The sequence below is a fragment of the Rhipicephalus microplus genome, chromosome X (genome assembly GCF_043290135.1).
Source record: "Rhipicephalus microplus isolate Deutch F79 chromosome X, USDA_Rmic, whole genome shotgun sequence".
NCBI classification, from domain to species: domain Eukaryota; kingdom Metazoa; phylum Arthropoda; class Arachnida; order Ixodida; family Ixodidae; genus Rhipicephalus; species Rhipicephalus microplus.
In genome coordinates, this window is record NC_134710.1 from 150,591,140 (window position 1) to 150,607,250 (window position 16,111).

Consider the following 16,111-nt stretch of genomic DNA (forward strand, 5'->3'; position numbering starts at 1 on the left):
AGGGCCCCTTTGATGTCGAGTCACACGTCTTTTGATCTCCCCGAATAATGACGCGTATAATTTTCCTGCGTTGAAGAAGTGTCAGGCAAGACGCTAGACGTCTTCTTTCCGGATATTCATGCGCTGTAGCAGATATGGATAGCCTAGCAGAACCATTGTGAGCCACAGCGAAATTTTCATATCACTACTAACACAACTTACATTTTTCAAGACCCCAGTCATTTTTTGCGTTGCACGAATTCATTTTTTTTTTCTCTTCCTTGCTAAAGCAACTATGCTTTGCATCATGTTGGTCAATTGGCTGTATACAAGCCATGCTATATATATAGGTATTATGTTGCGGCAAAGTGCTTGTGCATCTATGCCGGTATGAATGGCAAATGTTTTTAACAGACGCAAATTTGAATAGGCGCAACCTAAGGTTGGTGTTGAGTGGAATTCAGTGAATGCATGGTATAACTGTAGTTTTGGCGCATGAAAAGACTCAAAGAAACACTGGACAAGCGCTTGTCCTGTGTTTTTTTTTGTGTGTCTCTTTGTGCTCTAAAACCACAGTTATACCATTCATCTCCACCAAGTAGCCTAAGTGTCGATTCTGTTACGATTCAGTGAATGCACTTCACTCTCGGTTTAGTTAATTTGGGCACCTTGGATGCCTACGTGAGTTTACACAATTATGTTTGATTCTCTTGTACGCTCTGGCTTGTACGGTTCGGTGGTCTATAATGAATGTGACTACAGCTAACGTCAATCAACTAAATGTAGGCATTATTTGTTTCAAGACAGGACACATCTGTGATTAGAAAAATGCACAAAATTTCATGCGACTTCTCTATCTTGTTTTGGTAACCACGTTGCGCATCATAGCCCATCGTTTCTTCTTTTCCTTCTTTTTTTGCTCGGGTCTGGCACTATCTCCTCTTCATGATGTCTGCTAGAATTGATTAAACACTTCTTTTTTTTTAAATCTTCAGACGCTGTATCACTTAAAGCAACTCCTAGAAATTGTTCGTAATAATTTGTCATGTTTATGTTGTATGCCTTTGGATCTCCGTACTGGATCGCAGTCATGAGAATGATTTTCGGTGCATCTACCTCTGATAGCCTCTGCGAAACCAGAATGAATCATGTTAAGGCCTTAAATTTTAACTGGTCTTTATTGCACCCTTCGTGGTTTAAGTACACTTTTTAAACCTCTACAGCTTGAACGAGTACTAATAATTTCGTTCAAAGTTTGCTGAAAGCATTTTTATATTCTTTTTTGCTTGCTCTCACTATTTCTCACCCTCACAAGGTCCACCACTGTCGAAAAATTTATTTTAATAATGACATGTTTCTTTTCTGTTTTATGGTTTACATTCTCCCTACTACCTAATTTTTGGCCCCCACATCCATGGGGTTTGTGCCTTTTTTTCGAGGACGTTATCAGAATCGTTCGCCAGGCAAAGAACTTTACTGCCAGGTGTCAGTGCCGGAGTCTCGCAGATCGCAGATAGCTCCTTCTTCCTTTTTTATATAATGAAACTCTAGTTCTTTGGAATTACCATCTATTTACTCCTTTCAATTATTAGTTATTTACCTGCTTTATTCGTACTTTATGGTTACCCACCTTTATATTCCGTAGATGCCTGAAGAATTATTTTATTCTTCATCGAAATATAAAGATTTGTTTTTCCCTATCAGAATAACAGCCGGTATAATGGCCCATCCCCTGTAGCGGGTACGAGCCAAAGCATATAAGAACAAGCAAGGAAGCAAGCAAGCCTCCTGCTTTTGTACACCATTTCGTGAAAAACATGAGTGCCTGCCTGCAAGCCGCGAACGAGTCTCAGCGTAAGAGCCCACCATGCGAAGAAGAATTGAGCATCCAGGACAAGAGCGAGACTGGCAGTGAATCGCCGCAGCACTCCGCAGAGTGCACTGCGGCTCAGCCAGCTTCCAATGCCGCAGCGCCCACGAGCGCCGACGACGTCCACGTTCGCAAGCGGCTGTGCAACTGGGCAGCTGTCTGCTGGGAAACGGCCATATTTCTGTTCGCTTTGCTGCTCGGCTCGGTGGTGATTACTACTTTCGTATGGGTAGCGATGCCGAACGCGCCTTCCCTGATTCTCGCGTTGTGGAACACGGCGCTGCCGGGCAGTTCCATCCAGGAGGCGGCGGCAACGACCAGCGACGGCACGGAGCCGTTCGACGCAGCCGTGCCCTGGGGTCCGTGCGCGTCGGCCGCTTGCTTCGAGCAGTCGCGGATGCTGCTTCGCCAGCTCAACCGAAGCGTGGACCCGTGCGACGATTTCTACGAGCACGTGTGCCGCAACTGGGAGCAGGCACATCCGCTGCAGCGGGGCCAGGTGGGCGTCTCGGTGGACGACCTGGTGCTGGAGGCCTACACCAACACGCTCGTCACTGCCATCCGAAACGACCGCGAGGGCTTCGCCAACGTGCGCCGCTTCTTCGACGAGTGCATGGAGCCCGGCGAACGCCTGTACTACGAGCTCATGAGCCTGCTCCAGAAAACGATCGGCCTCAGCGGCTGGAACACCACTGCCACCAGCAAAATGGGCCCCGTTCAGCTCTCGCAGGCGCTAGGGGCCATGCAGAGGTACCTGGCTGTTGACGTGATCTTTCGACTTGCCAAGGTTTGTCCCACTTTCCTCGGTGTATATTTTATAATCACTGCCATGTGTTATACGCCATTCAGCAACCTATTGAAGACCAACTACAGTAAATGTCACGTTGCCCAACTCTGTTTTCAGAAAATCGCATATACCATTGAAGCAATCTTTGGAAAACTGGATGTCTGGTGCTCTCAGTTTTCCGAGTGAGCAGTCTTTAAAATGACGTATGACATGCTGCCTCCGAGACGAGATTCTATGACTTCTGTGACGTCTTCTAAAACGTTATATATATATATATATATATATATATATATATATATATATATATAGTGTATCCCGCCATCGGAATGACCAAATCCAACGGCACAACTCCTTACAGTCTATCTGTTCGTGGTGCATTACATGGGGTATGAGACTCAATGCGTCAAAAACCAAGTGCATCACATTCACCAATAGGACAATTCCCATTCATTTCACATACACTCTTGGCAACATTGCACTCGAAAAGTGTCATCAGGTAAAATACTTGGGCCTTATCCTCACCTCTACTCTTAACTGGGATCCTCACATCTCCTCCATCTGTCAGACTACCGAACACAAGCTACCTTTCTTACGAAGGAAGTTACGCAACACTCCACCAAATGTCAAATTAAATTCCTATAAAACACTCATCAGACCATCATTACAGTATGCTGACTTAATCTGGAGCCCTTACTAAAAATATCTAACTGAAAAAATTGAGCGCATACAAAAACTAATGGCTAGATTCATATATTCTGTCTATTCAAGACAATCTATCATCTCTGAATTATTAGCGAGAGCAAACCTTGAACAACTTTCAAAACGAAGAACTGATTCAAAGCTTGAATTCATTTATCTCCTGTACAACGAACACTTCAAAATTCTGAAGTCACGTTATTTGCATCATCCTTTCTCACATTCATCATGAACAAACCACAGCAAAACAATTCGACAGCCTTCTAGTCGCGTCAACCTACATAAACATTCGCTCTTCTCTCAGCAATTTCTCGGTGGAACAAGTTGCCTGATAGTGTTGTGCAAAGTAGCACCATGGAATCCTTTGTTTCTATAGTACAAGCCATTGATTTTTGTTTATGACTGCTTATATATATATATAAATATATATATATATATATATATATATATATATATATATATATATATATATATATATATATATATTGGCCATAATACATGAACTGAACCACTCAGAATATATCACGAACGAACGTTTAGAGGGGATGCTATAGAATTAACAAACAGCTGTGGACTTTCGGAAATGTACTCGTGATGGATACGTTCCGTGAACACTCCTTTTGCTTAGCGATTTTTTCAGAACGCATTCATATAAATGCTGTCTCCTACTCTGTTGTAAGAAAAGTACAGCAAAATTTAAATAACACATGTGCTTCTACGTAGCTCGACGCTTAAAGTGCTAAAGAGCCATTGAACACAATGTCACCCGCTCCTCATTGTATTCTCTATCTACGCATTGCTGTGTTGGATTGTAAATTGCGCGTCACCTTCAAAAAAAGCTCAACTCGATCAATATAAACGTATCACCTGTATTCCTTACGCTTAGCGGAAACGTGGCAGAACATCAGATAAAATTTTTGCATACCAAGACACACCTCCAGGTGTGTCTCGGTATGCAAGTAGGGCGAGGTTCGGGTGTGTCTCGGTATGCAAGTAGGACAAGGTATGGATCCTGGCTTTTCTTCAGCAAATCATTCACGGTAGGCACCATGCGCTCTTCCTCTCCATTCCTCTGGGGGTATCGAGGGCTGCTGGTCTCGTGGCAGAATTGATACGCCGTCGCAACGTCGGTGAACTCGTTGGACGAGAATTGGGGTGCAATGTCCATCCGCACATCTGGTATTCCAAAACGAGCAAAACAACTCTTGACCGCAGCAACAACCGCTTTTGCTGACGAAATTCTGAGTGTGACTACTTCTGGAAATCTGGAGTAGTAGTCGGCGATGACGACGTATAGTCGCGTCCTTCCAAGTGGAACAAGTCGATTCCCAGGCGTTGCCATGGTCGTTCCGGTGTTGGCGTTGGTGTCAGTTGCTCAGAGCCGCTACATGTCACCACACCGTCGTCAGTAAACTGGCCCAAGTCGGGGCCGGTCGCCTAGCCCGCGTCAGAAAAACTATAGTTTTTCTGCCCCTATAGGGGCAGAAAAACTCCATCGGTTGCTGCCCCTATAGGGGCAGCAACCGATGGAGTTGCGGTTGCTGCACGACGAACTGCCGAAGGTCCTCCACCACCGACGACACCACCACAGCGAAACTTCAAGAACCCACTGTCACCTCAACGTAGCCCCGACGTCTAAACTTCGCGACCAGAAGAAATCTTGATTACGCAACGTCGAAACAGTGATGCAAACGGTCGTATAGCCATTATCCGATGCCATGACCCAAACTCAATGCCAGGCGACGAACTAGCGACCTCGACATTCTCATTGACGGCCACAGCGTAACAGCTCTCGTCGACACCGGAGCCGACTATTCCGTGATCAGTGGGACTTTCGCCGCGAAGTTGAAGAAACTTAGGAGCGCTTGGGTAGGCCCTGAAATCCATACAACCAGAGGTCACCTAATGAAACCAGCGGGAATCTGCGCAGCTAGAGTGAAAATCAACAGTCGCATTTATCCCGCAAGCTTCGTTGTACTGCAGCATTGCTCTAGAGATATCATTCTTTAAATGGACTTCTTGAGCCTCCACAGTGCGGTCATCGACCTGAGAACAAAGTCGATAACACTATCCACAGAAAAAGCACTGCCGCCGCACACGTCGTCAAGAAGGCACACCTTGAATGTGCTGGAAGACCAAGTCACTATTACTCCTTGCTCCACCGTCAGCATTTCCGTTGACACTAAAGAATTGACATGCAAGGCATCCTAAGGCGACCAACACCTGCTGATCAACCGCGAAATTTGCGTCCTCAGAGGAATAGCCGAGCTGCGAGGAGGGAACACAAGAGTGATGCTCAGAGGTTTAGCAACGAGTACAAGCACGTGAGAAAAGGCAAGATAGTTGCCTACGTCGAAGAGATACTGGAAGCCAGCAACGCTTTCGCCCTCACCGATTCCGCCGATTCTACTCCGATGACTGAAACCCTTCAACCAGCTTTCGGCGTTAATCCGAGCCTTCCGACGCATAAAAAAGAGCAGCTCGAGAACCTGCTCCTGAAATACAAGAACTGCTTTTCGTCGTCATCGAGAATTCAACAGACACCTGTCGCGAAACATCGAATCATAATAGAAGAATATGCCAGGCCACTCCGTCAGAGTTCGTACAGAGTTTCGACACGAGAACGCGAGGCCATGAAAAAACGAATCGACGAAATGCTCCACGACGACATCATGCAGCTTTCAAAGAGTCCACGGGCGTCACTGGTGGTGCTAGTGAACAAAATGGATGGAACACTACTTTTCTGCGTTGACTAACGCCTACTCAACAAGATAATGAAGATGGCCGTATGCCCTCTCTCCCGAATAGACGACGCCGTTGATCAACTCCACAACGCCAAATACCTTTACGATGGACCTCAGGACAGGCTATTAGCAGATCGAAGTGGATAAGATAGACCGAGAAAAGACTGCGTTTATAACACCAGACGGCCTTTTCGAGTTCAAGGTTATGCCCTTTGGTCTTTGCTCGGCACCTGCGACTATTCAACGCGTTATGGACAGTGATGGCAGGATTGAAGTGGCAGACTTGCCTAGTTTACTTGGACGACGTCGTCGGGTTTTTCTCGCGCTTCCACGAGCACTTCAAGCCATTAAGACTTCCGGACTCACCCTGAAGCCAGAAAAGTGCCGCTTCACGTACGAGGAACTCTTGTTCTTGGGCTACGTGATAAGCTATTCCGGAGTAAGACAGACCTGATCTGTAGACTATAACGGCCATCACTGCATTTCCGCCACCCGCCGACAAGAAGGCCGTGCGTCAATTTCTCGGCCTGTGCGCCTGTTACAGGCGCTTCGTCAGATACTTTGCCCGCATCGCCGAGCCACTCACTAACCTTACGAGGACTGACGTTGATTTCAAGTGGGAAAACCCACAGGAGGAAGCATTTGGGGAACTAAAATGACGCTTACAGATGCCTCCGTTACTCACGCATTTCGATGAAAACGCCGAAACAGAAGTACACACTGTGTCACTGACGCAAGCAGCGTAGGACTCGGCGCCATCCTTGTGCAGAAAACTGACGGACTAGAAAGGGTTATTAGTTACGCTAGCCGCTCACTATCCAAGGCAGAAAGCAATTATTCCACAACAGAGAAGGAGGGCCTTGCCATCATCTTGGTGACGTCAAAGTTTCGTTCTTACCTCTACGGCAGGCCCTTCAAAGTTGTGAGCGACCACCACGCCTTGTGTTGGCTAGCTGACTTGAAGGACTCTTCAGGTCGCGTTGCCTGATGGAGCCTGAGACTTGAAGAATACGACATTACCGTCATCTACGAGTCCGGCAGAAAATACTCCGACGCCGACTGCCTGTCGCGAGCCCCCGTCGGCCCACCACCCCCCGAAGACCTGAATCTCGATTCCTTCTTGTGAACGATAACTGCCGATGACTTCGCTGAACGCCAGTGGCCAGACCCGAAACTTAGGAGCCTTATCGAATACCTCGAGGGCAGGACCTCCGTTGTTCTGAAGGTATTCAAACGGGCACTTACGTCGTTTTCGCTGCGGAACGGCCTTTTCCAAACGAATTTTTCGCCGCTTCGAACCAAGTACCTTCTTGTGGTGCCTTCAACTCTGCGACCACAACTCCTCCAGGCCCTGAACGATGATCCAACGGCAGGGCACCTTGATGTTTCCCGTAGGCTCACGAGGACTTAAGAAATGTATACTAGTGGCCGCGTCTTACCACCGACGTCACTCGTTACGTGAGGACATGCCGAGACTGTCAGCGACGCAAGACACCACCGACAAGGCCAGAAGGCTTTCTTCAGCCGATTGAACCACCTCGATGACCATTCCAACAAATGGGGATGGTCCTACCGGGGCCCTTTCCGACGTTAAATTCAGGAAACAAATGGATCGTCGTAGCTACTGACCACCTCAACCGCTACGCCGAAACAAAGGCTCTACCTAAAGGTTGCACCGATGAAGTAGTCTAGTTTTCCGTTGCGAACATCGTCCTTCACCATGGCGCCCCAGATGCTGTCATCACCGATAGAGGTACGGCCTTTACTGCTGAATTGACTCAAGCAATCTTGAGACATTGCCAGACAAGCCACCACCACACCAGCGCCTACCACCCACAGACAAATGGTCCCACCGAGCGGCTAAACAAGATAATCGCCGACATGCTCGCCATGTACGTCCACGTCGAACTTAAGCCGTGGGACGCCATCCTTCTATACGTCGCATACAACACGGCCGTACAGGAGACGACGCAGATGCAACCGTACAAGTTGGTCTATGGAAGGAACCCGGCAACGACGCTCGACGCAATGCTGCCTAACGTCGCTGAAGAAGAAAACCTCTACGTCACCTTATATCTTCAGCGCGCTGAAGAAGTTCGTCAACTCGCCGGCCTGCGCATCACGAATCAGCAGACGACCAACCGCCACCGTTAAAATCTTCGGCGACGCTTCGTAGAGTACCAGCCCCGGTGAACGTGTTTGGGTATGGACGCCGATACGCCGGCGTAGACTCAGTGAAAAAATTGGCCAAGTTTCTGCATGTTAACCTGCAAATGTCGTCGAAAGATGATAGTCTTGCGTGAGGAGAAAGTAAACAAAACATTTATTTGATGTTCTGCACAAGAAAATCAGTGAATGGTATTCCGGAGGCGCTGCGCTAGAGTGCCTCGAGCGTGCATCGGATGCGAACGAGCGCATCAAGTCACGTCACACGTGAGACATGAGCGCCATCTGGCAGTTTTCTTAGAAAACAAAGCACGTGGCTCTGAGACAGGTGTGCGCGCCCGTCTCAGAGGTGATAAGATGTAGAACGCAAGGTGACGGGTAGGTGCCACCACCGCCTCGTTATAGCAAAGCGTTGGAAACACTCGCTTTTTCGTGCAAGCGTTGCATGGTCAGCGCAGCGTGATAAGCGCTACGGTCCTTAAAATCACTTATGTATGCTTTTTTAGTAAAAGACGCACATGCAGAATATATACGAGTTGTTATGGTGCCCCAGACATGCGCAATAATTGCTATTTAATTGACAATTGCACAAGTATGAACACTGAATCTTGAGGAACATTGGTGGTCACTGCGGATGGGGTCGGCCGTTTGAAATACCCGATGCCGTTAAGAGTGGACAAACACACAAATGTACAGACAGATAGACCAAAATTTTTGCGTCGAAGGCCCCAAGAAAGATTATCGTCCTGAAAACTTCTGTGACGGTACTTCGGACCATACAGGGTAGTACGACGTCTCGGCCCACTCGACTACGAAGTTGTCCCCAACGGCATTACGAACTCTCAACGGCGCTGATCGTGACCGGAAGTCGTCCATGTCACGCGCCTCAAGCCGTTTCATGAACGTTAGCGAACTGAAAGAGGGAATTTTGTTCTTGTTGTTGTTGCTGCTGCTGCTGTATTGTACTTTATTATTTGTACTTTCTTACACTATTATTGCACTTTCACCTTCTAATAAAGCATCGGGACGATGCCTTTTTCAGAGGAAGCAATACCACGTTCCTTCCTCAAATTGTGTTATCACTCTGTTACGCTGACACGCGATTCTCAGCGCAAACCGCGCCTACAGTGTTCGAGAAGCTTCAGGACTGCAGTAAATCATTTTGCTGAGATTACGCCACCTTCGCGAGCATTTCAGATTATTCTGGAATATACGTCACCGCTAGCGATAACCCTATAGAATGTACTATGGCGAGTGTATAAATGCCGACACGCTTCGCCGATTGTCAGTTGATCGACGGCCGACGCTGCATTCGCCGCTATCAGTGCCAGTGTGCTACTGTAACCCGACTTTCCATTTACCGGGCACAGGTTCGCCCGAATAAACAGTTTGATCTGACCATCCAGTCTCCTGCCTTCAGCCACGTCACAACCCCGTGACAGTATGATAGTTGAAATCAAGAGCAAGAAACGGACATAGGCTGGGCACGAAATGCGTAGGCAGGATAATGCGAAGGCAGGACTGGATTTCAAGAGAAAGCAAATGAGTCGAGCGAGACAGAAAAGTAGGTCCGCAGGTGAGATTAAGAAGTTTGCAGGTATAACGTAACAGCACAAAGCAGAGGACCGGAGTGGTGGCAGGATTTTGCGTGGTGAGGGCGTTAAAGGCAATGGTGTTAATGCCTTTAAATAATGTGGCGTATTTGGTCGTTCTGAGACATGATGGAGTTAACACGCTTGCACAGTGCAAAGACATCCTCAATATAAGAGGTGTAGAATTCACCCGGCAGCTGCGTGCGTTCAGCGAGCTGCTTCTTTGCTGCCTCAGCGCGAACTGTAGAGGCACCAAAAATTTCACGAAGTTGCTGCTCGAAAGTGTCCCAGTCGGGAAGATCCGGGTGGTGGTTCTAGAATCAAGTTTTGGCAACATCGGACAAGTAAAAGGGGACGCTGCGCAACTTCTGTAGGTTTTCCCACCCGTTCAAATCACTGACGAGGTCATAGTTCTTGATCCAGTCTTCTACATCATCGCCTCGGAGACCGGAAAACACAGGTGGATCACGCAGGCGAATGTTGTTGGGCGAAGCAGGTGTCAGTGGCTGCAGTAGGACGGTGACGTTGGATGGGCCAGTGTTTTCTTGGGCCGCCATGGCAGGCGGTTGTATGCGACGACCCGAGCGGAGCTCCAGCGAGAACGGGCGAGAGGACTTGAGGGAACGAAAAGCACAGTCCACCACTTGTGAGGAACCGGTTTATTCAGCCAGGCTCGAGCTAAATCACACTGGTGATGATATTTACATATAACGAAAATGTACAGGTGATGATGATATCTAAAGAGAATGAAAAGTCATTCGCTTGTCGCGATCACACTATATATAAATATATATATATATATATATATATATATATATATATATATATATAATTAATTAAGAATAAAGGAGCACACGTACGAAAATTTGATAATTGTTTACTCTACGTTTCGGCCGTGGCACGGCCGAAACGTAGAGTAAACAATTATCAAATTTTCGTACGTGTGCTCCTTTATTCTTAATTATATTTGCACCGGACCCACAGAATTTCTTTTTTGAATCATATATATATATATATATATATATATATATATATATATATATATATATATATATATATATATATATATATATATATATATATATATATAACCTGCCCACGGCTGGTTATTTTTTCACTCACTTTTCTTAGTTCTTATTTACATTCTATTGGTTCTAATAACTTCCTTTATACATTCCTTGGCATTACTGTCTGTTAGATCTCAATATTATTGTGTCACAACACAGAAAAACGAGCCCTTAGGTATACACTTCTTTCCCTTATATATATATATATATATATATATATATATATATATATATATATATATATATATATATATATATATATATATATATAATCTGTGTGTGTGTGTGTGTGTGTTTAAAACATAATTACATACTTTATGTAAAACACTTAAACGGGCCTTTTAGTGATTGCGCCACTAGCCCAACGAATGTTGGCCGACATTTTTATTTAACTTTTTTGAATATGACGAACACAATCTATATCAGCACCTCTTCTGTATTTTTACCATGTCAGCCATATGCACCTGATCCACCCGTTCACCGTTCTCTCCTGTAGCCCGTTCCTGCTCTCACCGACCATGCACTTGGCCTGTGATTTGTGGTCGTGGAGGAGAGAACATGTTATGTGCTGCCTCACGACGGACACCATATGAAGTAGTTTTTTTTTTTGTTTTGTTCAGCTGTGTATAGATCCATATAGGGCGGCGTCTTGCATTACTCGTGTTCAGAATGTTGTCGATCACGCTAGCTTTGTAAAAGATAGCGTTTTGAAATGGCGTGTCGCTGTTCGTGGGCCTATGCGGGCAACCAATGGGAAAGCGTCGCTGAGACGCTGCTGCATGCGCTGACTTTTAGAGCACTTCGAGGCGGTGGAGGCATTGCTTCAAGCCACAAAGAAGGTGCAAGAAGGAGCAGATCTCATAGACGTATGATATTGAAGAGAGAAACATGTCTATTACATCTCCATAAGAACGCGCTTGGACGCACGTTTGACTCAAGCAGCCCAACCCTACAAGCGAAGTCGCATCACGAGTATACTCCGTGAACTATGCAGTGAATCGACTGCTCCTCTTGAGGAGCACGCGTTCGCACTGGCATTGAAAAAATAAGGGAGACTTGGTCCAAATGAACAGTTAAGTGCTCGCCCCGCCGTGGTGGTCTAGTGGCTAAGGCACTCGACATGCTGACCCGCATGTCGCGGGATCGAATCCCGGCTGCGGCGGCTGCATTTCCGATGGAGGCGGAAATGTTGTAGGCCCGTGTGCTCAGATTTGTGTGCACGTTAAAGAAACCCAGGTGGTCGAAATTTCCGGAGTCCTCCACTACGGCGTCTCTCATAATCATATCGTGGTTTTGAGACGTTAAACACCACTTATCAATCATCAACAGTTAAGTGCTTGGTGAAGTGTTAGCAACAGTTTCAAAGATAGTGTCTGCTTAGATCACATGCGAGAACACACAAAGTTGTACAAAATTGTGAGAAGAAACATTTGTAATTATCGTGTAACTTCGTTACTTTATTCACGATTTAGTACACTGCTTAGGAGAAAACAAATATCGCTGATTTATTTAGCGAAAAATTCTAACCATTCACAGTTCATCGCAGATAATGGTATATTATTCTAGTATGCTGTGATGATGCTAAAAGATAGCTTTTAGACAGCCGTACTATCTTCTTGTGGTTAGTTCTTGAGAAGTTCCTCAGGGGTTCAGGGAAATGTTCTGTTTTTGATACTTTATAATGCTCATGCTACAAAGGATACAGAAATTCGAGTTTGAAAAGTATTCTAGGTTTATCAAGACAACACAGTCCGGCTGTTTCACACAGAGCGGTAGCACCGGTACGCGTGGAATAATTTGAACACGCAAATGAAACTGCCAAATTTTCGATTCACTTAAGTTTGTTGATGGGAAATTTTTGATGGGGACTCCAAATGGCGTCAGCATACTCTAGTGCTGGTATAATCCGTGCCTGATATGCGGTTTGTTTTACTTTCATTGCGTAGTTTTGTTTCGAGGAACGACATATCCTTTTTGTGTGTGCGCTGTAGAACAAATAGTCACTACATGAGGTTCAAAAATTAGGTTGGATGTCATTATAACTCCCAACTATTTCACGTGACTACATTCATTGATTTCCTAATTTTCTAATCTGCTAAGACAGTTAAGAAGCTTTTTCTCATTTGTGAGACGTATGGCTCCAGTTTTCGTCGCGCTTAGTGTCATTCTGCGATGCGAGCACCATGCTTGAATTTTTTTGTAACGAGCGTTAAAGGTTAACCTGGTCCTCCGTTAGATTTACCATACGTGTACATGACTCAGTCTTCTGCGAAAATTGTTGGTTGAATGAATTAGTCGACGGTAAAAGGAATGACATTACTATGGATAGGAATGAAATTGGGGCAGGACGTCTAGGCTGCTTGAGATAGTGTTGTTCACAGAAACAAATTGTTTACGATTTTATCGAGTAGCGCATTACCGATTTCATAACGTTTTGCTCAATACCGCTTCTTAGCGTTTTTATCACGAGATCATGACGGAGAACATCAAACGCTTTCGCAAAGTCCAAAAAAATGGCATCTATTTGTTCTCTTATGTTGAGTACATTTGCAATACTGTTGGACATCTCGGCTATAGCCGTGTGACTGCTGACAAACCTGGTCTATATCCATATTGCTGAGAGTAGAGTAAGTTACAACATTTTCACGTCCGTTAAGCGTCATGAGGTATTTTCCCGCTTATTTTTTCGGTAATTTGTTATTCCTAGTCACAGTCGCCATTAGTCATGCGACGTCACTGTTTAACTTCCATACTGTACATCATTTCTGAAGTACGTTTTTTAGCAACATTAGTACACAGGTAATAGTGGTATGGGCGCACTATTTCGAACACCAAATTTTTTACTCGGTGGCACAAGGAATAGCATACTGTTCGTATTCAAGATTTGGAATATTAACACGGTCAATGGGTCAAGGTTTAAAAGTAAATAACTATAGTCATGTGCACTGCATAACGACTAGCTGATGATTACTCAAGCAGACATATAAACACACCTTTATGGCGCTACTAGAGCGGTTCGCGCCAGCCGCGAACCACGTTTGGAGGAAAGTAGCATCATTAATTGAAATAACTGGACATGTGAAGGGAAATTTGCATGTGTATTTGCTAATTTAGTGTCACTTGATTATTTGCAGGTCGAATCGACCACTGGAAACGGTCCACTACTAGTTATTCAGCAGCCTACTACGGTCCTTGTTCGTTCCAAGCAAGGTGCCCAAGAAGAGCAACTGACTAGACATTACTTCGAGTCGTTGCTGGCGTACTTCCGAAGAAGCTTTAAAACTGACGTCTTGAAAGTGGAGAAGCGGTTAGCAAACTTTTTCAGGCTCCGCGAGGATGATAATTTCGATAGATGTCCTACCTTACAGGTGTCTCAACTGCCGGTGATGCAACGGATTGAATGGATTTCACTTTTACGCACGGGCTTTGGAGACGACGGTATAAGTAAGTCGACTCTAGTGGTACTTGGCTCGCCAGAGTATGTGTTTGCACTCGCCGTCGAAGACGCCTTACCATCGTCTACAGAGTTGGTCCACTACATGCTCTTTCGCCTCGCAGTTCTTCTGCTGCCATTGAATTCCGACAGCCGCGTAAGAGACAGCTTCGGTTCCATAGGTTATGCGACCTTTCCAGAACTTCACCGTCCTCTTCGTCAAACAAAAGCTTGCCTTAGGATTCTCAACCGTTTTGAACCCAATATACCTCTGTACTTATCACGCGGCTTCTCAGAAAGCGTCCTTGGTGGTCGAAAGTTCATCATGTGGCTTCTAGTTCAGCTTCGTGACGTCTTTCGCGATTACGTGCTTGGAATTCACTCCTTCAGTAACACCCTCCGAGGACGCCTCATTACGGGACTCGACGCAATCCAATGGGAGCCACTGTTCCCGACCATGCTTTTGAACGACTCAGTACGATTCCAGTACGCTCGCGAGGCCTACCAGGATAGCAGCGTGTCTACGTCCTCCACTATGCATCAGTGGCTGACAACCTCGTCGCAACGAGGGCTTCCGTGGACGTGGCAGGGTGGCTTTCTGAGTAGCGAACCCAAGGTGCCCTATCCGTACCAGAGGCTAGAAATTCCGCCGGCCACGTTCAACTTGAATGTCTACAACGACACGACTACCGGGGCCCTTCAAATAGCCAGGATCGCTCCCCGAATTTATGGCCGCCTCTTCAACGTGCTGCATGCGTGGACACTGGCGTTCGACCAGGGACGTAGACACCAGCGGAAGTTTGTACGAAGTTTCACCAGCGCGCGCAAATGCCTCACACATGACTACGACCACATGTCCTGGCTACGCAAATCCTCAAGCCCTGGCAATGGAAGCTGGCCACTGCAAGACCTGTGGGACGGACTAGCCATACCGCTAGCGTACGAGGCTTTCATGTTTTACTTACGCCAGACGGACACAACACTGCGCATGGGCATCAGCAAAAAGGATGTTCTGGACGCACCACGGCTCTTCTTTGTGTACTACGCCTCCAGCCTGTGTGAGAACTTCACACCTAGGCTTAAGCGTTGGAACGCGGTCAACGGCTTCAAGAGCCCAGCCTGGTTCCGCGTCAATGGGCCTCTGCGGAACACGCCGCACTTTGCCGAAGCTTTCCGCTGCAGGCCGAAGTCATTTATGAACCCTGCACGAAAGTGCCTTCGAACTGGCCTGAATTAGTATGATCTCTGCGCCATGCTGCAATCTCACGTATGACTCTTGTTGATGCTCTTGAATACCAAAACTGTCGCTCATACCTACTTCATACCTGTTTCTGTATCCACAATAAAGTATTACTTGTGCTTGAGCTCTTGTGTGCTGTCTCGCTGGTTATGAGACTATTTGAAGCACTTTGTGAAGTTCAGGAATAAATTATCAATCAGTCAGTAAACCAAGGGAACTTTATTTTCATGAAAAAAATAATGAAAATACAAGGACAATTTGAACCGATAGCCTAAAGTTGCTAGCGGCCGGTCCAATACAATGTGCAACAAAGGATGCGCAGGTCAGCTTTGGGGAAATAAACAAAATTGATCATATAAATACAAACAATGCACGCATACCCGCTTTAGCGATGACAAGATAAATTGTTAAAGCTGTACTGAGGATTACCGTCTTGTCATAGCAAATTATTGGCCTTTACTGGAAGAAGTTATTGTCATGTAGTGTTGTGACTTTCACCGCAGGAACTCGAAGGCACCTTGGGGCAACCACTTTGTC

General features: G+C 46.0%; 2 protein-coding genes across 2 annotated transcripts in view; both read left to right on the top strand.

Moving 5' to 3' along the window:
• LOC119176889 (neprilysin) overlaps positions 1-15,698 on the top strand; it is a 30,636-nt gene extending 14,938 nt beyond the window's left edge. Inside the window, exon 2 of the mRNA XM_075877998.1 lies at positions 14,036-15,698. Coding sequence (XP_075734113.1) covers positions 14,036-15,571 — 1,536 coding nt within the window. The 3' untranslated portion in view covers positions 15,572-15,698. The remainder of the gene's footprint in view (positions 1-14,035) is intronic.
• LOC142776899 (uncharacterized) lies at positions 631-2,822 on the top strand. The gene has a single exon (XM_075881227.1). It carries the CDS (start codon positions 1,797-1,799, stop codon positions 2,820-2,822), a length of 1,026 nt encoding a protein of 341 aa, XP_075737342.1. The 5' UTR covers positions 631-1,796.
• Positions 15,699-16,111: the final 413 nt, after the last annotated feature.